The sequence below is a fragment of the Semicossyphus pulcher genome, unplaced genomic scaffold (genome assembly GCF_022749685.1).
Source record: "Semicossyphus pulcher isolate SPU_LCO1_2020_fin unplaced genomic scaffold, fSemPul1.0.p SCAF_16, whole genome shotgun sequence".
NCBI lineage: Eukaryota > Metazoa > Chordata > Actinopteri > Labriformes > Labridae > Semicossyphus > Semicossyphus pulcher.
The window spans coordinates 2,611,789-2,634,768 of NW_027211670.1; the positions used below are offsets into that span (position 1 = coordinate 2,611,789).

Below are 22,980 nucleotides of genomic sequence, written 5' to 3' on the forward strand. Positions count from 1 at the left end.
GAGGATCCTGATCAGATGCCCGACCCACCTCAGCTGGCTGCTTTGGATGCGAAGGAGTAGCGGCTCTACTCTGAGCTCCCTCCGGATGTCTGAGCTCCTTACCCTTTCTCTAAGGCTCAGCCCAGACACCCTGTGGAGATAAATAATTTACGTTTCCGTTTTCCTTCAGAGAACCGTGGCCTCAGACTTGGAGGTGCTGACTCTCATCCCAATAATCCCTAAAATACATGAATCCCCCTATTGAACTCTGTATCAGCTGATTGTTAATCATTCTAATTAACAACATTAAACAGGCTTCAAGAGAAATAAAGCAGAACTGATCATATTTAATCGTCAGTTTACTGAGGAAACATTTTAATAAATGTGTTTACAAAATGTTTGAAGATGAAACACTTTTAATTTGTTTTTGTAACATTATTTGCTGAAACAACAGAGCAACTCCAGCATGATTCATGCTGGTGTGGTTCTGGTGAGACATTCACAACACTTGGTAAGAAAATAATGGCAAAGTTAAACCTCCATGCTGACCACCTATTATGTTCTCACTCATCAAATACCACAGCTTCATGAGCCTCCCTACGCTTCATGATATGATGCTGCCTGTCCCCTTAGTCTGTCCTAACAAAACTAGCAGAGAAACATTTTAAGTTCTGGATGTGTAATCGAGAGTCTGAACATTTCAGCTTCTAAACTGGCTCATGATCCTGTGTGTCACTGTCAGCTTTGTCTCTGTGTTCAGATGATCTTTCAGAGTTGATTGTTTCGTGTTGATTAATGAGTCAAACAGATGAATGAGTCGACTGTGATTCAGAGCTGAAAACAAAGAAACACGGAGCTCGATTGACACAACAAGGTGTGAATCAGTCTGTGGATGGAAAACCAAACACCCTGATGATGTCATCAAGGTCATGTCATGTCTTAGAGACCAACATCGTGACCCTGAAGCAGGAGGTACCGGCAGGAGGGGTGTGATTAAAACAGGTTGCTTTGTGGGAAATTTAGGATTCAGTGTATACTCTTTTTAGGAGCACCTCGTTTTCTGACTGCTCCTCCATGACGCACGCTGTGGACACAGACGACAGCTCCAGTCAGCTGCCACCACAATTGTCCAAACACCCTCCGATGTGGTCACTTCTGTCTCCAAAACACCAACATGGCCAAAATGGCAACATTTCTAGAAGGAAGCCAACAAACTGTGATATCAGAGTGGCTACGTCCACTACAGTCTGTGGTCAGGTGTTATATGTTTAGAAATCATTGGATGAACGCTTCTCATGAGTCCATTCAGTTTCATGTCCTTCAGTGAAGACCTGTGAAACCATCTGGTCAGGATATCTGGGCTGCAGCGGCCTCTCTTTTTCAGCCAGACTCTTTCAGTCCAACTTTACAGAAGTAAGAAACTAAACAGCTGCAGGCGCTCTTTAAAGCGTCCAAAGGGGATCCAGCTCTTTTTATAAGCTGCTTTATGTGAAGCAGCGGTAATGGTCGGGAAAATTAAACCTGTATTATAAAACTCAGTGGAGGAAATGTTTTTCTGACTGTTAAACCTAAAAATCCCAGAGCGAGCGGCGGTTCTTCTTATAGCCTGATTTCAGACATGTGCTTCATCCTGCTGCAGAGCATGACGGGAAACAGATGGTTAAATACATTTAATGAAAGTAAGGTGTTGTGGTGGAGAGCTGTGTGCGGACTGTAACCAGAGGAATTCAAGACGGACCAAAGGAGCTCCTCTACTCACCTCCTCCTCCTGCGCGCGTGTGTATGTATGTGTGTGTGTGTGTGTGTGAGAGAGAGAGAGAGAGAGAGAGAGAGAGAGAGAGAGAGAGAGAGGCGGTGTATCAGGTGGGTGGGTGTGTGTTGGTGGTGGTGGTGGGGCGGGGGGGGCTACAAAACAGGAGCGCGAGGCTCTGTAGCAGCAGATGTGAGAGGCGCTCTGCACGCGCCGGACGCGCCCCGATAATTAGCCGCGGACACATCACCAGGCGGGAATAACGGGATTATGAGGATTTGAAGAGGAGACGGATCCGGTGTGACACGAGGAGAGGGATTAATTCGGCGTCTTCAGTCCTCCGCGCGCCGTGATGGGGATAGACCGGCGGCGGAGAGCGTCGCTGGCTCTCACCTTGAACTTCCTCGCGCTCTTCTTGGCCGTGTCGGCTCTCACCACGAGCTACTGGTGCGAGGGCACGCGGAAGGCGGTGAAGCCGCTGTGCACCGGACCGGTCACCGCCAAGCAGTCCTTCTGCATCCGGTTCAACAGCTCCAACATCAACGACACGCGGCTTGTCCAGTACATCTGGGAGACCGGCGAGGACAAGTACGTGATGAGGAAGTTCCACACCGGGATCTGGTTCTCCTGCGAGCAGAACAACAACATGAGCGGTAAGTTCAGAAGGAAGGCACGGGGGACCGGAGCGCAGCGAGGCGCGCGGGCTGAGCGCGCGGAGAGGTGCGTCACGGAGAGGCACGTCGATCCCATAAAAATATAGCAATGTGAAGAAATGTTATCCTCTTTAAACACAGACACATAACCTGACATCTGCACACCTGCCGATCATTCATGTACTCATTCAAAGGTTTGAGGTGAAGGACTTTTTCAGTAAGGGTGAAGATGTCAGGAACAACGACAAGCTAACGTTTTCATTTTAAATCATTATTATTATTATTATTATTATTATTATTATTATCATTATTAAATTACTCAACAACACGAGGGGCCGATAATTAAAAAGCTGCTTTTTGTGACAAACTGAAACCGGATCAGTTGTTAGTCTGACTCAAACACGAGACTGTTCATGAACTGATCCTTAAATGTGCCAACATTAAAAACATTCTCTCTCTGCTTCACCTCCTGTGTGTCAGAGCTGCTCAGGGTCAGTGCTGATCAGAGCTGTGGATCACTGTGTGTGTGTGTGTGTGTGTCTGTGTGTGTGTGTGTGTGTGTGTGTGTGTGTGTGTGTGTGTGTGTGTGTGTGTGTGTGTGTGTGTTCAGGATGTGTGGATCACTGTTTGTTCCGTCGGGGCTCAAATCACTGAATATTTGTCCCGCACGCTGACACAGGCTGGATGTGAGGCTGCAGATTTGGATATGGTGTGTGTGTGTGTGTGTGTGTGTGTGTGTGTGTGTGTGTGTGTGTGTGTGTGTGTGTGTGTGTTTGGGGGGACAGCTTGTTGTACAAACACAGGATGGAAATCCCTCACAGATTGGATCACAGATTCTTTGTTTTCATTACATCACAGCTGTGTCTCTGTCTCTCACCGTGCAGCAGGCTACCTGAGGCTCAGTCTGGGACAGATGAAGTGTTGGTGTCACTTGTTTCACTGATGTTTCCATAATGAATCAAACTGTTACAGAGTGTTGGTTTAATCTCTGACTTTCTGCCTTTTCCAGGTGAGGACTGCAGAAGTTTCATTTACGTTGCTCCTGCAAATGAAAGAGGTGAGCATGCATGTTAAAGATATGATTTATGTTTTATATTTTTATTCTTTATTTGAACTTATTTTAGCTTCTTATCAGGCGTGCTGCTGTTAACTCTACTTATTATTCTCTGTTCATCATTTTGCACCCAACACAGAAACAAAATGCGTGAACGTACTAAACCTGATGGTGACGAGCACACGGCGTCTGCAGCATGCAGCGCTTCAGTCCGCTCTCACTGATGGGGAAGGAACATAAAAGCTCGTTCTTCACATTAAATCCAAACGCGTGTGTAAAATCCAGCAGCAAATAATCACCGTGTCCGTCACATGACAAGTGAAAAGATTCCACCGGCAGGAAGCAAAACCTTTTTGAACATCTCTCCTAACATAAATCCTGTTTCCTGTTTCTGAATGGTTTTAGGATCTTTTGTGTCGGTGCTGAAACGTTGGCACAGAAACGGTCAGACAGTTGTCGAGCATCTGTCGGCCTCAGAGAGACGCGTGTTTCCTGCTTCTCATCTGTAAGCCAACGTTAAACATGGAGCATCAGTGTGTTTCCTGCTGCTTGTTATGACAGTGTGATTATCGTGTTGTTCTGAGGTATTAGCTCAAAGTATCCTCACACACATTAATAATCTTCTTCTTCATGTAAGTCAACAACAGAAAGCAAACAGAAGTTGTGGGATTAACTGATTAGTGTCACTGTTAGGTAACAAACTCAGCGTCTCTGCCAGACTCTGCTCTCCATGTTCATCCTGATGAGGTGGACTGTTGTTTCACTCAGTGTGTGTGTTCATGTTAGACGTAAAGAGATGAACGTCTGCTGAAAATAGTCCCTCACAAACATAATGTTTCCTCCTGCGCTGTGTGACCACCCTGAGCAGATGTTCTCTTGAATGAACCTTTTCTTTTATTTAACAAATCAAATGTATATTTGAAGGTGTTTGTGTTGGAGCTCAGAGACGGAGCAGCTCTGAACGTTCCTCTGTTGTCACAGCTGGATCGCTCCTCCGTCTAACAGTTGTGATGTCACACTGCAGTCAGGTGACGTAGTGTGAGAAGCTCGGGGTGGAGGTTCAGGGACGAAACCTTATCTAGAAGTGTTGCTGCTTAAACATCAAACTGTGACTCTGTAATAGCATTAACCCTGTGTTAACTGTTGCCCATCTGAGACTCAGAACACATGAGGGTAAGAGAAAGCTTTATTTTGAAAGTCAATCAGACTAACTTGTTTTGTAAGATAAGATAAGAAGAACATACTTTATAGTCTCAGAGGAGAAACGTTTAGGTTTAACTGAACATAAAACAAACATGACAACATAAGATGAGCAGCCGTACGACAAACAAGTTCACCATGAAAAATACAGTTAGCATAAAAATGATACTAATACATTCAACAAATAAGATTCTTAAATGTGCACAAATATTAAAAGACCATACAAACAGTAGGGAGATGAAAAGGCCGACGCACTGACAAAAACATCCAGTGTGTGTGGGGCTGGATCAGCAGGTCGGTCGGCTGCTTGCTCGTCAGCAGGACGTCGAGGTTGGAAGGAAAGAAAGATTTTAGTTCATATTCAGGGCTCCGCCTGTGTGACGGCTCCGTGGTGATTTGATGTGCCCGTCAGAGGACTGAGCCTTCGTAAGTGGCCTGTAGGGACGGCTGTTCCTTCCTCCCAATCACTATATGGATGCTTCATACCTTATTGCTAATTAGAAGGCTGAGCCCTGCGCATGTGAAGCTGACTCTGGGGGACCATCAGCATCATATACTGAAGCGTTGGGACGTTGATCAAGCTGTGACGGGTGGGAGTGATGTGAGCCACAGACCGAAGGCTGAGAGACACTGACGAGAGACTGACCGACAAAAAGACAAATATAAGATAACACCATCTTCACCTTTGACCTTTGAACCTGTGATTGACCTTAAAAACAACAATCAGTGAGGAGAACATCAGACAGCACTCTCTCTGAAACATGATGTGGGCAGAGCTTTAGAGGCCTGAAGCAGGCGCGTCCTCACAGAGCAGCAGACCCTGGCCCTGAATGAAAGAGCTGCTCACACAGAGACGAGTGCCTGGATGCACTTTACACAGTTATATCCACCAGAGAGCATCAGAGTCCTCTGCTGTTAAAGCTCACTTAGAGGAGAAACCGTGAGAGCTCTAAACTGCATGTTATCCTCTGAAATCTCCTCTACAAGTCCAATCTTCAGTTGAGAGCAGGTAAAAGCCTCTGTTCATGATTCAGTCCTTTGTGATTAATTAGCACGATCAGCAGCGGGCCCTGGGTGACAGGTGTGATTACCGCTCAGGGTACTGTCACAGTTTAATCCGCTGGTATTTAGTCGCTCCACGCTCACAGACCTGAGATCAGGCTGCCGAGCGTCTCATCCTCTCTGTGACTGTGAAGGTTAATCGTACGGGTGACGAGGTCACTTCTCCACCTTCCTCCCTCCTCCTCCTCCCTCGCTCCTCCTCTTCTCTTCGTCCTTGCTCACCCGTATTGTTCCTCGCTCCCCATCCCCCTCTCTCTCCTCTCTGTACCATCCCCTCCATCACTCTCCGTGTCCAGCCCCTCCCCCTCTACATGAATATGTTCTTCCTCTCTAATTGAACCTCCTCTCTCCTCAGGAGTGCTGTGGCTGTGCATTGTAGCAGAGTGCCTGTACATCCTCCTCCTGGCCACCGGGGGCATCCTAATGTCCATCGAGGTGTGTCACTTTGGCAACGTCATCGACGGCCTCAAGCTCAACGCCTTCGCTGCCATATTCACCGTGCTGTCAGGTCAGTCGCTGCTTCTTATCTGCTTCGTTTGAGAGTCCAGGTAAATGAATGAAAGTCAAGTTATTATAAATACTGTCGGAGTATGGTGCGTCCAACGGAAATGATTCCCCACTGCCTGTGTGACGAAACGTTTATGACTCTGCAGCTGCCATGTGTGTGTCTAAACCACCGTCGTGTCACCTGTTGGTTTGTGGACTGCTGATGAAGCTCGAGGTCGATTTATAGATTTTCTGGAGCTAGAAGCGACCATATTTGGACGAGAGGGTGGAGCTTAGTTATCAAACAGTCTGTGCTGGTGGCTACTTTGTTAGCAGCTAATGAGCTAGTTAACCATCGTGTTAGCTGACTAGATGTTCATTTATCAGACTGATGAAGCAAACACGGCCCAGAGGTTACGTTCAGTGACTGAATTAGCTGAGGGGACACCTAGCAGACAGCGAGCAGCTCCCACCTGTCACTCAAAGAGGCCACGCCCCTAATGCTGCATCACTTTAAGCCTTAATATAATGTAAACAGGTGAGTTGTATAAAGATTCTCCCCGTACAGTTGTTGTGAAGAGAGAAATGAGCTATAGAGACCCAAACTGTTTTTTGTACCAGGCTGTAAACATGTTTATTTCTGCTGTAAAGTTTAACATGGGGCTCTATGGGGACTGACTCACTGCTGGAGACAGCCCCAAGTGGACACCAGAGGAACTGCAGGCTTTAGATGTTGCAGCTTCACAATAAAGTACAGATGGAAATAAAATCTCAGAGATTAACAGAGATGTTAAAATGAACGACCCTCACTGGAACATAAGTTTATATCTTTCTTTCCTTTATAAACTGAGACTCTACATAAACTCTCATCACACCCTGGATGATTGACAGCTTCAACAAAGTTAAATCTGGTCTCTTCTATCGTTCCCCCGGACCTCATCACCATAAACACTTTCAATCTATTCAGCCCATTAAAACAGGAACTACTTTAGTGCCTTCTTTAATTCAAACATTTTACAAGCACAGTGAACCAGTTTGTGATGAGCTGGGGAGGCTGTTAGAGAGCCACCAGGCTGCCACACACCAAATAAGCCGCACTCAGTATGAACCTAACAGGGTTCAGCTCCTGCCTCACACTCAGACACTGAGTCATGTATAAATAAAACATGAGACATGCAGGCGGGGTTGACGGGTTCACTTTCTGTTGGACTCAAAGTTAGAGCGGGCAAAGAGCCAGAGCGAGAACATAACTCAGAGAGGCTTGAGTTGGAGGAGCGTGAGCAGCAGAGAGCGGGCGGCTCACCTCCTGTCAGACTCCAGAGAAGAGAGGGCTGTATGACAGAAATATGGTGACCCCGTCCTTCTGTTGTGATACACTGATGCAGAGGATGGTGTCAGTGCCACGGCCCATGCACTGCCCAAACATCATCTGTCAGTTTCTCTCTTGTGATTGCAGAAAAAAAGTTTGTTTCTTCGTTTGTGAAATGATGTTTATGTTTATCTGCAAAGGAAGAAGTAGCAGTCGCTCACGCTGCACTCATGTGGAGGACTCATCAGAAAAATTAGCTGCTGTCAGGAAGAGGTCACCTGACTCGCTCTACTTGCATCATCACTTTGAAACGTCTGAACAAAATGTGTCACACGACCCGCCAAGATGACTTGCGTTCATCCAGACGCACAGCCTACAAAGTACATGATGCTCACTACTGTAATAGCATGTTTAGGCTTGTGACCTGGTTAAGTTCTGAGATATAAACTAAAACATCTTTATCATAGCATCGATGAGACTGAAACTCTGTGAACACAATGAAATCAGAGGAGCGACTTCCCCACGCGGGATGAGGAACCCTCTGAAGAGCTCCTGAATGCAGGACGAGTACATCACCTGCTCTCGCTTCCACACGAGCAGAGGAAACATTCAGCAGCTAAAACAAGAGTTAGAACAGGACTCACACCTGTCAGGTCACCAGAGACACAACTATACACAATAATAAAACCGTTTTCTGTCCTAATGCAAAGTGATTTTTCACATCAGTGACACGTTTAACTGCCTGATCCTTTGTGGTAACACCTGCTGGTTAAAAAACAACCGGCCCATGTTTCTGACGACCTTATGCAATAAAGATGTTCACAGATATGATTTATGTCCTGACACAGCTCGGTGCTGTAAGCGTCACTGGAACATTAGAACGTTCATTTGTTTGGGATTATAAACTGCGTTATAAAAACACATGTAGTGTACTGCAGCAGAATGGTTCTGTTCACTGGTGACAGCCTCCTGAAGTTAAAGAAGCTAACTGTACTTGTATGCCAGCTGACACTAACGAGGCACTGAGCTTGTAACACAGGGCACAGCTTCTTCATCGATTCACACGTGCACAGGATCAAAGAGGAGTCAGCTGATCTTTAGTCTGACATCAAAGCTTCAGTCCATCTCATCCAAGAAGTCCATGTCGAACACCGGGTGGATCAATCGGCAGCTCACAGAGGTTAAAGAAGAAGTTTGTGAGAAGAGTTTCTCCAGACGTTGGTCGGAGGAGACCTGAGAGACGCAGATTCATAACAACAACGTTTCACTGACTGTCAGGTCAGCGTTCACGGCGAGGCGAGCTAACAACGACTAAAAGGATGTTTTTTTGATTTAGTTCAGAACGACCGTTTCTGCGGCAACAGCAGGCCATCAGGAGACTCTCACGCTGACAGGCCGTCACCACAAACATGTCTCCAGCTGAAAACCAATGCTGATTAACAACTCACAGAAGATTAGAGTGTGTGTCTGACTCGTCTTTGTGTTTCATCGTGACGCAAGAAAATAATACTTTTGGTCCGAACCCCTGCAGAGGTGTTTGTCAAGGTTTTATTAAGATATCAAGGCCAGCTGTTACTCTCTGCTTCAAGTCTTTATGCTAAGCTAGGCTAATTGCTAACCAGCTCAAGTGTTTTATGCAACATACAAATAAAGCTGCATCAGCTCATTAAACATGTTGAGGTCTTGAGGTCAGCTGTCCTTCTCCTCTGATGTCCCACTCGGGTTGACGATTTAAGTTTCAGCCTCACGGTTGATCAGCAGTAAGAAGAGGGACATCGGGACAGATTTCAAGTTACAACATGTTTGATAATCCATTTAGTAAGACAGCAGCTAACATTAGCATTCAACCACCTCCCAGCTATCAGTATCGCTCGGTAATGTATGAAATGTTATCACATGCAGAGAGACTTTCTCCTTCTCTCCCGGTCATGATACCGACTCCTCTGCTTCCAAGAACTCTCTCCAGCCGTCCTGTTAGCACCTGGATGTCTGGAGTTAGATTCATGTGTGCATATGTTCCCATCTTTCACCATCACAGAGTGTGCTCACAGTGTGGACCTGTAGAGGAACAGTCTGCAGCGTATGCAGCTGACCTGTAGAGTCTTTATGAGATGCTGCTGAGCGGAGTGTCTCTCTCTGCTGATTCACCGCCTGAGTGTGCTGCTCAGATCATGTTCACAGAGTGGATTAGAGGGAAGGTCATTGTTAAATGTCCGCTGAGAGAGAGAGAGAGAGAGAGAGAGTCAGACTACAGGCTGAGAGGCTCGACCGGCCTCAGTGAGAGACTGGACCAACGCCAGCGTGGAAACCAAGGACTCCGATGTTCTCAGGTTAAACTGCAGCTTAAATACGTTAGTCAAAAATGTACATGTTTTTGACTTTGTTTGGTCAAACCTGTGCTCCCCCCCCCCCCCGTGGGTGGGAGATGTTATTGACATTTTAAGTGCTAATTTAATTGGTGCCATACAGGGGCGGTCCTCGGGGTCCGTGGGTTAATTCATTCTTCATCAATAAATACTGCAATACCAATACGTGCTAAATACTTTCACTTTTACCTTTAACATGATGACTTCAAACATGCAGTTAACTGAGCACAACCTGTCACTTGAATCTCTCTCACACTCTGCTCCTGAGAGTCATCGCCCAGAGGAGCTGCATGTGACAGCTGAAATGTCTGAACCAATCAGTGACCTCCTGGAAGCCAACTCTGAAGTCTCAAGCCCTGCAGTTCCTCTGGTGTCCACTTGAGGCTGTCTCCAGCAGTGAGTCAGTCCCCATAGAGCCCCATGTTAAACTTTACAGCAGAAATAAACATGTTTACAGCCTGGTACAAAAAACAGTTTGGGTCTCTAAAGCTCATTTCTCTCTTCATGACAACTGTACGGGGAGAATCTTTATACAACTCACCTGTTTACATTATATTAAGGCTTAAAGTGATGCAGCATTAGGGGCGTGGCCTCTTTGAGTGACAGGTGGGAGCTGCTAGCTGTCTGCTAGGTGTCCCCTCAGCTAATTCAGTCACTGAGCATAACCTCTGGGCCGTGTTTGTGCTGTTGGAGCCTCTTTTTCTTTGGGGGGGGTGTTACCTTTGTGTGTAACGTAGTGACATCTGGTTTGACTAAATCTCATTGTTGGGACTCCCTGCTTTAAACACACACACAAACACAGCGTTATGTAAGAGGAGGATCAGATTCAGCTGACCTGAAAAAAGATCCAAAGCTTTTCACTCACTCACCTGGGATGCAGTCATCACCTCACAGGTAGCACATTTAGAAGCTTTACCTGCCCTGACTTTGTGATTTTACCTTCAGGCTTCAGTGCAGGAAACTGTGCACCGTTAAAGCTGTTAATGTGCCCTCAGTCACTCGTTACAGACTACAGTCCTCCTGTCATCACTGCTGAACCTGGTTAGAGCGTAAAACAACTTTTCCTTCACAATTACATTTTTCTGTTACTGTGTGAGCCTCCTGCACGCTGCACATCGACTGTGATGTCACCATGGGGCTGTGATGTCACCATGGGGCAAAGAAAAGGACAAAAATACCTGAAAACAAACAACACATTTATATTTTGGTTTCAACATTTAGAGATGAAACAAGAGAGCAGTTATTTTACACCAAAGCGTCTGACCAATGTTTGAATTTGTCTTTGCTTAATTTAACAGAATAATTAAATGATCAGACTCACATCTACAAACCAACCAATCAGAACAGGACCTTCCCGGGGGCAGAGCCTCCCGCGTCTCTCAGAGTGGTGTGTGTCTGTGTGTGTGTGTGTGTGTGATGTCCTCGTCTCTCTCTGTATGTGTGACCTACAGTGTTTCCTGAAGCTGACCTGTGTGTGACCTGCAGGTTAAAGCAGAGCTCAGCCTGACTGACAGTTACAGTACAACTTCCCTATGTGTAATGTTTCATCAAAGATGGCCTTAAGGTCCGATTCACAGAGCTGACATCACGGCACAAACACGCCCACAAAGTTTGACAGCTCTTGCAGTCTGCTCTTGTTTTGCGTCTGATTGTGGAGAGAAGCTGTCTGCACCTCCTCTCTGCTCTCAGGCATTAACTGAGCTCCACACTGACGGAGCTCAGCTCCACCCACGGATCGATGATGAGCAGGGAGAGGATGGGGCAGTTCTTTAACAGTTTATTGTAAAGTCAAGACTCCACACGTGTTCACTGTCTGTGACGTGGACAAAGTGTGCCCGTGTGCCGGGGTTGAGTCCCGCACTGCCCCGGACTGATTGATCTCCTGATTATAATAATAATGACAACATATTATTAATTGTTTTTACAGACAAACACACAAAAGGAGGACTTGTCATCATGATCAGTGTAAACTCAGAGTGTGACAGCCCTTATGATACTGTGCTGCAGTTCCCACCAGCTCTCTGCAGGCGGTAATATTCTCCCTCTCACTGCGCGCTGCTGTTAGCGCTGCTGTTTGTGAATTAGACGCTTTTTGCCCCGGGGCTCATTTGTATTAAAAGAGGCCAAATTTGCCCCAAATGCATAATGACTCAGCAAACAGCACCGGAGCACAGAGACGCTGTTTGCTCTGCACCTGTGATTGGCCTAAAAGCAAGATATAAAAGGTGTGTGAAATCAGCTGTTTGATTGATGTGTGTCAGTTTGGAGGTGAGGGCTGTGAGGAGAGCCTGTGTTTGCTGTTTGAATAACCTCCATTTCTTTTGTCTCTACAGAGGACACTTAATGATGATGATTGATAATGGTTTTTTTTGCTTGTCTGGATGGCCTGAATAAATCTACACCTTAACTGGTAAATCATCAACCTGGCTTTGAATCCTTTTTTTTGTCTCACTCACACTGCCTGTCATTCAGAAGCGTAACAAACTCCATTTTGTTCTTATTGATTATTCTGTTCATGGTTAACATCGCTGCCCTCTGGTGGCCGTTGGCGGGCATGACCATGATTACTAACACCAATGAACCTGCGTGATTCAGCTGAGTGTGTGAGGAGCGCCTGTGTGTCCTTGTTCAGTGTTCTGTCTCTTTAAATGAACCACCTGGATCCACTCATCCTTCTGTCTATAGAATAACGTGACCTCGTCGACAGAACGTTCCAGATCTCAGATTTGTTCCACTTGTGTGACACAAAGCTCAGATCTGCATATCATTATGATAATGTTCCAGAGGAATCTTCAGGAATAAACATGAGCTCTGATAGGATGAGAGGGACTTTAGGTGTTTGCTGCTGGATGGATCCGCTGAGCGCGTGTTCAGTCCAGGGATTTTAGGGGCTTATGTGGTAATCGGATTGTTAGGCTCCACAAGCTGCTTTTGATTCTGCTCTGCTTTAAAGGCAGAGAGGAGGGCTGACAAAATCTGACATGTTACTGAGGAAAACACAGAAACAAAGAATGAAGAGCAGAGAGCAGCTGGAGAGGAGGAAGAGACAAGTGCACCTGAGGAGAGAGGAGAAGTTCGGATCGTACGAGTGGAAAGTAAAAGAGAGAGAACCAGTTTCATCACTCTGTGTTTCTGCACATGGAAAACAGCAGGAGTGTATTTTAACTCTAACACTCTGCGATATAAACACTCTGACAGCTGGTGGAAACAGAGTTCATCTGCTCTAACGCGATTTGTACTGTTCATTTTGAGTGATTTCAGACTGGATATATGAACAATTAAATCAGTGACTGATAAAGATGGCCGACGTGTCTCCTCCTCTCGATATACAAAGTGAAGCCTAAACCCCCCTGAGCGGGCGCTGCCATCATCTGTATCCAGAGTGTGTGCAGTAGAGATCGGCTGGTGGAGCTGCAGTATTGACGTCCCGCCCCTTCCTCTACCCGACACACACCTTTACCTTGTGTCCCTGCCGTGTTGGAGCCCTCAGGTGTCCTTGGCGTGTTGGAGCCCTCAGGTGTCCCCACCGTGTTGGAGCACTCAGGTGTCCTTGGCGTGTTGGAGCCCTCAGGTGTCCTCGGCATGTTGGAGCCCTAAGGTGTCCTTGGCGTGTTGGAGCCCTCAGGTGTCCTTGGCGTGTTGGAGCCCTCAGGTGTCCTCGGTTTGTTGGAGCCCTCAGGTGTCCTTGGCGTGTTGGAGCCCTCAGGTGTCCCCACCGTGTTGGAGCACTCAGGTGTCGTTGGCGTGTTGGAGCCCTCAGGTGTCCTCGGCATGTTGGAGCCCTAAGGTGTCCTTGGCGTGTTGGAGCCCTCAGGTGTCCCCACCGTGTTGGAGCCCTCAGGTGTCCTTGGCGTGTTGGAGAACCTCAGGTGTCCTCGGCATGTTGGAGCCCTATGGTGTCCTTGGCGTGTCGGAGCCCTCAGGTGTCCTTGGCGTGTTGGAGCCCTCAGGTGTCCTTGGCGTGTTGGAGCCCTCAGGTGTCCCCACCGTGTTGGAGCACTCAGGTGTCCTCGGCGTGTTGGAGCCCTCAGGTGGGCTCAGTCTGAAGCAGAACAGCTTCTTGTGTCGGTCTGAAGCAGATATTCACGCTTATGGAAAGTTCAATGACTGTAGTGTTAGTGTTAGTTACGTCTCCTCTCGCCGTTCCTAGTCTACTCTGCTACTCGGGAACAGAACGCTGCAGGAGCCCCATTTGTCCACAGAGCTGTCAATCATGAGGCCACACCCCCTTTTTATAGCATCAAATAACTAATTAAAAGTAAAAGTATAAAGACTAAATGCTACATGGATCATGACATGCGCATGCTGGAGCCATATAGTGCACACCTCAGAGACGTTAACAGTTTTACAGAAAGTCAGCTGTAAAAAATAAAATCAGCTGGAGAGCGATGGAGGTTTTATCAGACCCTCACAGAGAGCATTAGAAAATTAGTGTTAGCGAACAGCCGCTGATTAAGTCTTTGTGTGGCAGCTGTCAGCCTGAAAGATGGCTGGTCGCTGGTCGCTGGAGGTGTGAAGTGTACTCTCTGTGTGTCTCTGGATCAAGGAGCCTTTCTCACACAGGAAAATGAACTTTCAGAGATAAATCTGCTGATCATGATAAACATCTGCAGCGTGTGGAGCAGGAAGCTTAGCATGCACAGAGACAGCACCTACAGGGATTAACACACTCTTTCTCTCTCACTAACAGAAGTCAGATTACATGGTTACCACGTTTACCTCTCACAGTGTTCCTCTGCACCACTTCATCCTGTTTGTCAGTCACAGGCACAGATCTGTGATTCATGCAGGGATCAATTATTCATCTACATTATTGTGTGCTCAATATTTACTGCAACAGCTCGTCGTCCTGGTTTCATCCTGAACAATGTCCTGGAACAGTTATTATGTGAGCAGTGCCTCTCTGCTGCAGTCAGCCTGGTGCTCAGTCTGTGCTGTTTGGGTGATGAAGACTCGTCGTGTGTGTTCTTATATAAAAGATGGCCTGTTACTGATATACACTATGGGTGTCTGATAAGGTGAATATATACAAACTACAGCAGCCCCAGGTGTGACTCTGCAGGCCTCATAACCAGCTGAGTATCTGCCACAGTCAGACTGAGTGCTGTGTAAGCTGACATCAGCTTCAGCTGACATCAGCTTCAGCTTCAGCCAGCGTTTGATCCCTCCAGATGTTGCTGCCCACTGTCTTCACCTTTGCTGATTCACTTTAATACAACTTTCATCCTGTTACACAGAAGAACGACACTGTAACAGTCTTTGAACCTCACACACCCTGAGCGTGACGTTCGGGTACAGTGGAGTAAAAACGTGTGCTTTAGAGGATAAAGGTGGCGATCTAACTTCTTTGACCTTGAAGAGTTATTTAAATACAACCCTGTGAGTTTAGAGAGAAGATAACCCTGCGAACAACGGATCAATATTTATATGAGACGCTGTCTTATTGTGAAAGGTCACATGATAACATGCAGGGCGAGAAGAACTCAACAAACTGCCATACAACAGAAGTTATATTTCTCCGCTCTTTAAGCCTGTGTTGTTTGGGCATGCAGGTTATTTATGGGAAACACAAAAATTAAATAAAATGAATTATAAAGTGGACGGTGAAAATGTAATAGTGAAATATGTCTTACAAGGGGCTCGGCTCTCGTATAAATTACGGCTTAAATTATGTGGATCAGTTCTTTCTTTTGTTTCACAACCCTCAGGTTGTAGATTACTGCGCTGTAACGCTGCCCCCATGTGGTGACTGCAGAGAACTGCAGCAGTGTCTGTCTCAGAGTTCTTTCTGTGTTTTCTACATGATGTGATTTGTGTGTGTGTGTGTGTGTGTGTGTGTGTGTGTGTGCAGGTCTGCTGGGTATGGTGGCCCACATGATGTTCACCACAGCCTTCCAGCTGACCGTCAGTCTGGGTCCAGAGGACTGGAAGCCTCAGACCTGGGACTACAGCTGGTCCTACATGTGAGTGACACACAGTGAACACCTCTCTCCTGATTTACACAGGAACACTTTGTATCTGTAGTTTTTATAACATAATTTAAGCTGATCAAGGTAATTCAGCAACGTTCAAACTGTCTTTAGAATAGTGAGGTTTATTCAGATCAGGAGGGCTCCATCTGCTCACGGTTTTCAAAGTGTTTCATCCAACCAACAGCCACATATATTAAGTTATATGTCAAGAAAAAGCAACAGTTCAAAGTAGTTTTCACTCCTCAAACTATAACTGCTCTAAAAAAAGGCCGGCCGCAGCCTAAATTGGTACTTTTGTTTATAGTGATATCACTTCCTGGAGCATCATCAAATGCTTCACACCCCTAAAATCTGAACAACCTAAATGTTATGTAAGTTATGCTCCAGATGTTTTTTTAGATCATTTCAAACAGGATTATGCAAACGAGGATGTGTCACAGCCAGACCCCCCCCCAACCTGGATTTAAAGCATTTAAAGCTCTAAGTCTGTGTTGAACAGAATGGATGTTGTAGATATTATGGTGCTTACTTCAGATCAGTTTAAAAAGGATTATGTACCGATGTACCGCTGCTACCTGCGGGAGGTCCTTTTTCAGTGTTCTACAACAGAACCATACGTGACTGTCAGCATTCACCTACAGCTCTAACGGCCTCCGCTCCTCAGAGCCTCTTTCCATGTTGGAACCAGGCTCCAGATACATCACATGTACGTTGAGCTCAGGTTCCTGTTCGTCCCTCATGTTGGATGATGTTGAGGTTACATGTCAGTGCAGCTCTTCCACAAACACGAGGAAAAACATGGAGCTGGCTCTGAGGGGCATCGCCACATGCAAACAGGAAAGGAGCAAACACAAACTGTTGACAAAAAGTCAGAAGTTTTGTTTTAATTGGAGCCATAAAAAACTGCCTCAGACCAAAAAGAGACACAACATGTAAATGTTTGTTTTATGTAAGAAAGTCTTCAGAAACAGGCGTGTCATTATTTCTGTCTAATGATCAAACAAGCTTCGTGTCCCTGTCACACGATTACCTTTACCTGAATGTTCCTGACAGCTTGTTTTCTGAGTAGTTTTTTCTTGTTTGTTCTAGTTCAAGAGGAGTTTTTGAAATATTTTCCAGGATATGTTTTATTAACATACAGCTGATATATCTGAATAAATAATGTCCTACTTTGAATGAAAGGCCTCAAACTGTGTCTCTCCTGTAGTTTGGCGTGGAGCTCTTTCACGGCCTGCATGGCGTCCTCGGTCACCACCATCAACCGCTACACCAAAACCATCCTGGAATTCAAGCACAAGCGCAGGAACATCGAGAAGAACCTGAAGATCAAGCAGAAGCTGCTGGAGCTGGACTCCCCGGAGCAGGTGTGGGACATGTACATCAGCTCTGTGCCGAGCACCGCCGAGGAGCTGCTCGACCTGTCCTCCAACGGACGCAAACTCTCCAACACCTCCATCTTCTTAGACCTGAACGACCTGCCCGACCCGCAGGAGGAGGAGTACTGCTAGAGGAGCAGCATGCAGCACGTTTAAGCACCAGCAGGTCATCGTCAGGTTCAATACGGTGCAATAATATAATTACTGTGAACAGCATGAGACCTGCTGATCTTTTACTACACAACAAGCTGAAGAGCACACTCCTATAATTAAATATAATGGGGCTAGCAAGGTAGCTAGCTGGGTTACAACGTCAGTTAGCTATATAGCAAAATGTTAGCGCCATAGTTACATTTAATTATAGATTAGTGCAGCTCTCAAGTTTTTAATGCATCTCCCATTTGGCTTTCTGGTCCAAAAGGATGTTTCTAAAAATCAGTGTCCTAGCTGCAGTGAAACATATGGAAGTTGTGTCCAAAGTGGGATTGTAGGACTTTTTCTCATACGTAACTTTTTAAAACATCGGCTTTCAAAACGTCATTCCTTGAAGTGGATTCAGAAAGAAAGTTTTCCCTTGAGTGTAGGTAAATAAAAGTCGTCCCAGATGTTGACTTTGATTAATTATGTATGATTGATATTTTATCAACAATTTTAAGGCAGGCAGTCCCTAACTTCTTAGTTTCCACACTCTAGCTAGCTAGGTCACAGCAGCAGTGAGCATTAAAGCAAACTGTTGTCAAGCTAGGTTACTATATAAGTTAGCTAGCTAAAAATGTGTGCTTTTTTCCTTTAACTGTTGTTACATAGCAAACATGTTAGCTGGTTGGTTATTAAAGCAGTTTGCTGTATAGCATAATGTTGCAACAGCATTTAGCCATAACGCAAAATGTTCATATCAACATTAGCAAGCTAGGTTACAACAACAGGTTGCCATATAGCAAAAAGTTTGACAGCTAGTTCACACCAGCAGCTAGCTATAGCTAAATGTTTATGAACTGCATTAAAACAGAAGTTAGCTATAAAGCTAAATTTAACAAAAGCCAGATGTTAGCTGGGTTACAATAGAACGTTGTTTACTAGCTATATCCCAACAGCTTTTAGCTAAATAGCAAAATGTTAGCTAGCATAGGTTTGTTATATAGCAAAACGTATATGACAACAGAATCTAGCTAGCTAACAACATGTGCTCTGTTTTTAAAATGTTGTTAGCTATTTAACAACATGTTACAACAGTTGATCAGAGCACAGGCATAGTAACTTACTTCCTGTTGATCATGGACTAATGACAATAATTATAGTATAATATACTGTTTTGAACGTAGTTATTGTGGGCTGATTGAGAGAGGTGATAACAGGTGGAGCAGAAACAGACCCTGACTGGTACAGCAACAATAACCTAACAGTTCAGAAATGTGAAATGTTTTGACTGTCTCTGACAAAGGGTTTGTTGACGTGCGTCCAACACCTGACAGAGGGTTAAGAATTATTTTATGGGGCCTCGGCTACTCTCCAAAACAAAACAGTTCTTGGCCTCAGTATTTCTAAAGTGAAATATAATATGATAAACATAAACTCTTCTGTTCCTGCGGTTCCAAATTACTCACCTACTAAAGCCTTTTAACTTAAGTATAAATCAGCAGATACAGGTTCGCCGTCTCTCCAGCATCGGTCTCTGTTGTTTACAGAGACTGTATTACTGTCTCAGAACTGAAGCTGTGATGACGTGTTGATGCTTGAATGCTACCTGCAGCCCCTTTAAGGACCACCATCTTTAAACCCTGGAGCTGGGCACGTCTGCCCTGCAGGTGTGTTAGCGGTTTCAAACTTACAGAATACCTCTGCCCGAGCAGTGTGAGAGCTGGAGGACAGGACGACAGCGAACACTCCTCACGCGAGCACACAGTACTGACTCTCTGCCTCGCTGCCTGTTGGACTGTAGGAGGGACAGACTGTGTAGATACGCATTGCTGGACTGCTCTTTGATAAGGAGCTAAACTATTGATATTGATTGATTATTATAGTAAGGTACACATACTGTATATTGGAGTGATGACACACTGCCTCCACCCAACCTGTGAACCAAACAGCATTAGGTAGCTTCAGTACTTACAGTGTTTGTTTTGCCATGAGAGGAGGTCAGGGCTCCAGAGCAGCTGCATGCCTTCTTCCCGGGGACGAGTGTCCCACGTGTCCACCCCGAACACTTCCTGGACTTTAAGGGATTTTTATATGTGAACCTTTTGAAGCCTCCAGTTCGGCATTTTGGAGGTTTCGTCGTCTTTTTTTTTAACCAGAAGTGACAATAGTTAGAAACAAGGATGGATTCACATTATAACGTCTCTATCTATGACAGGGCACAATGTCAGTCACAGGTAGCCCCGCCCTTAACCCTCCCCTGCTTCCTGGTCTGTGTGACTCTAAATGGGAGCATCAGTGACTAAATGAACATCATGCTGTGTTGAAGAAGGCTTGAAACTAGAGATTAGAGACTAGAGAGACCATAAACTCATTAGGAACATGTTTACTGAGGGAATAAATCAGGAGAGGAGGAGGACCATTTTCTCATAGACTTCTTTAGGATCAGACTTCTTTTACAACCAGTGGAGTCGCCCCCTGCTGGACAGTTTCTACTTCTTCAGATAGCTTTAGTTTTTTGTGTTAACCGTGTTCCTTTAAAGCAAAACAACTATTATGATGTATTTCCTGTTTGTTCCTGTGTTGTTATTGTTCCACTGAGTGTTGTAGACACCGTGGGACACCTTACATTCTTGGGTAAAATAGTTTGCTGGGTGTGTGTGAAAGAAGTTAGTCTGGAGCCCTGATGAAGTGAAGGAACAGAGGGTGGAGCTAATGACTGTAGCTCCGCCCACGCAGGTACACAGATGTACAGAATGAGTGTAACCTGCTGGAGGACGCCTGTTGGCCTGCTGAGTGCCTTTCTTTCCAGCAGCATGCCTCTGCTCACACAGCCTGCTCTGTGCTCATCATGCTGTTTGTAACACTGACTCTGCTTTAGAGGAAACATGTAGCTGTGTGTGCAAACTGCCAAACTCCTCTGAGGTCTGAGCTCGCTCTCTGTATAGCTCTCTGTATGTACCTGATACCTGAGGACTTTCTTATGAACTCACACATTGTACTGATGCAGACAGAGCAGGAGTTGGTCTTTACAGTTTAAGTGCATTGAAACTGTGTATTGTGTATTTGTGTTTGATTTCTAAGTGGACGTGATGTACTTCAAGGTTTATTCAGGTTCAGTTGAACTCTTCTTCTTCACTCTGGGTTGTGATTTATGCTAAAGCATGGGTGGTTGTGTGTTTCTGTGTGCGTCACACTCTCTGTGTTGTGTTTTTTAGTTTCTTTTTGTGGATAATTATTTGCAACCTAATTTATTGATTTTTATGAAGACATGATATTTCAAGGTTCAGAGGATGGAATGTGATAATAAAGACTTTTCTTGTTTTTACCTCTTTTTTTTCTGCTGGACTTTTTACCTCTCAAACACTTCCTCTATCGTCCACTAGATGGCGCCGTCTTCTAACTCTGACATCAGCAGAGACATGCGGTCATTTCTCTTTAAAGCAGGAACATCTCTCTGTACGCACATACAGTTCTGTAAATAACAGGCTGTGTTAAACATTTAATTTAGACTTTCATTGTTTTATCATTATATTCGTTTACTCTCCATTATTACAGGAAGGACCACATTTATCTGTCATATGGCAGTCTGTTCACTTTTAAATGTTGACTTCTGTTAAACTCAGCGGCAGATTTAATTCAATTTCAACATGATGAAAAGGAATCGGGACTTCATATTAAAAACATGTTTCTGAAATGTCCCACGTTCTTTTGGGGGATTTCTACGATCCATATTTTAGCGAGCAGATTTTCCGTTTTTGGACAGAAAAGAAAATATGCAAATATAGTTTAGAAGTCACAGTTGTATTAAATATGTTTGCCATTAAATTCTTATAGTTTACAGTTTAAAAAGTCATTATTTATGATGTCAGCGTTTAATATTGGTAAACAATGGCAGAACAAACTGTTAGAACTGAGCTGTTGATATAAATAATTAGAAGTCCAAATGTTGAATATGTCGAGTAATATCTGTGATGGACTGAAACGGTCGTCTGGTTGGGTTGAGGGGCGCTCTTACCTCGCTGAGTGTGACGAGGGAATCATCTCAGGTGTGTCCCTGATGAGAACCTGCTGTGTGCAGCCTGAGTGTCACGCTGGGGTCAGTGCTCTGCGCTGACTCATTAGAAGTTCAGTCAGGAAGACGACGTTGATTGTGCACAGTCTCACTGTAAATCTGGCTTCTCTCTGCCTCCAGTTCATCACAGCCTCAGGTGTCACCATCAGCCAGCGCCTCCACCACCGGTGTATCTCCGTGTCTTCTGACCATGATTCATCATCATCACTGTAAAATAAATGTTCTTCCTCCTTCTCTTACTGTCTCTGCTGAGTGAACCCACCATCGAGGCAGGGGGAGTGGTTTCTCTTGTTGTCATATTTAGTGAAGGGAGCTTGTTTTTAGCTCATCATTAATGTGATGTTTCCTCTCTCCCATCCAATCACTGACGATCTTTAAGGCACCTCGCCCCCCCCCCCCCCCCCCCCCCCATCATCCTGACAGGTATTGTTGCAATCAGAATGAATATCTGTCTGGTGAGAAATGCGCTGTAGATAACTTCATGATGTTCATGATGTAAATACTCTACAGGCAGAGAGCTTTGTTGGTATAGTTTAGCTCTGCTGCTTAAACGTTAAAGAGGCTGTCGGCCTTATATCTGTGACGTCAACACATTACAGACACGAAGCAATCACAGTAATGTCTCCTTCAGTCACATTCAGCACGAATCAAACCACAATGAAAGCTCATACAGCAGCATTGGATGGTAAACAACGAGGGACAAAAAGAGCAAATATGAAAAGATCAGCAGCAAAACAACCTTTGCTTAAAAATAGTTTTATTTTGAATGCTTTCAAACTAGTGCAAATACATGCAAACTGAAACAGACCACCCTGCAGACGCCTGAACGCCTCACACGCGACGCTCAGAGAAACAGCCTCTGATAGCTCCGCCTCCTCTCGTCCGGCTCACCTGCTCCTGTTCTGGCTGCGGCCTCTTTACGTCTCTGCAGGTTCATTTAGCCGGATGCTAAGCTAACCTCACACTTTACTGTGCGAGAGCAGAGAGATGCACGTCCATTTATCCACATTCATTATTCAGGAATACAAAAGCACTCAGACACAGATTCTGTCGCTCACATTAAACATTCATCCAGCCTTTATCCGGAGCGATGTCGGAGGACGATGCTCAATATGTATGCACTGATTCCTTTAAATTGTGAAGCAGTGAGGCTGAAGAACAAACAGGTGGAAAGAGAAAAACATGGAGACTCAGGAAGTGGACGTGCGTCTGCTCTGGGGTCAGACTACAGCTACAGCATCAGGGTCAGACTGCAGACGCTAAGAGCTACACTGTGACCTGTTGTTACAATGTAAACTGTCTCATCATGAACGCTTTCTTTATTTCACCTGCTCAGGTGGGAAAACACAGAGTACCAAAGGAGAAGATGCAGGAGGACATGTCTGCCTGGTGATGTCTCTTACATTGAACATAGAGATAAAATGACTTTAAAAACACGATGACAAGACTGACGGATGGAGGTGGATGTATGGACATTGGGGCTCATGATAAAGTCTCTGAGACGCCCTCTGCTGGTCAGAAGCAGGAGATCAGCTCTGTTTGAGTCTTTGTATCATCACAGGG

At 45.3% G+C, this 22,980-nt stretch overlaps 1 protein-coding gene across 1 annotated transcript; it reads left to right on the forward strand.

The window, feature by feature from the left end:
• The first annotated feature begins 2,081 nt into the window (after positions 1-2,081).
• gsg1l2b (gsg1-like 2b) lies at positions 2,082-17,423 on the forward strand. The gene is made up of 5 exons (XM_069664844.1): positions 2,082-2,382; positions 3,392-3,439; positions 6,054-6,206; positions 15,711-15,822; positions 17,039-17,423. Exons 1-5 carry the CDS (start codon positions 2,082-2,084, stop codon positions 17,337-17,339), a joined length of 915 nt encoding a protein of 304 aa, XP_069520945.1. The 3' UTR covers positions 17,340-17,423.
• Positions 17,424-22,980: the final 5,557 nt, after the last annotated feature.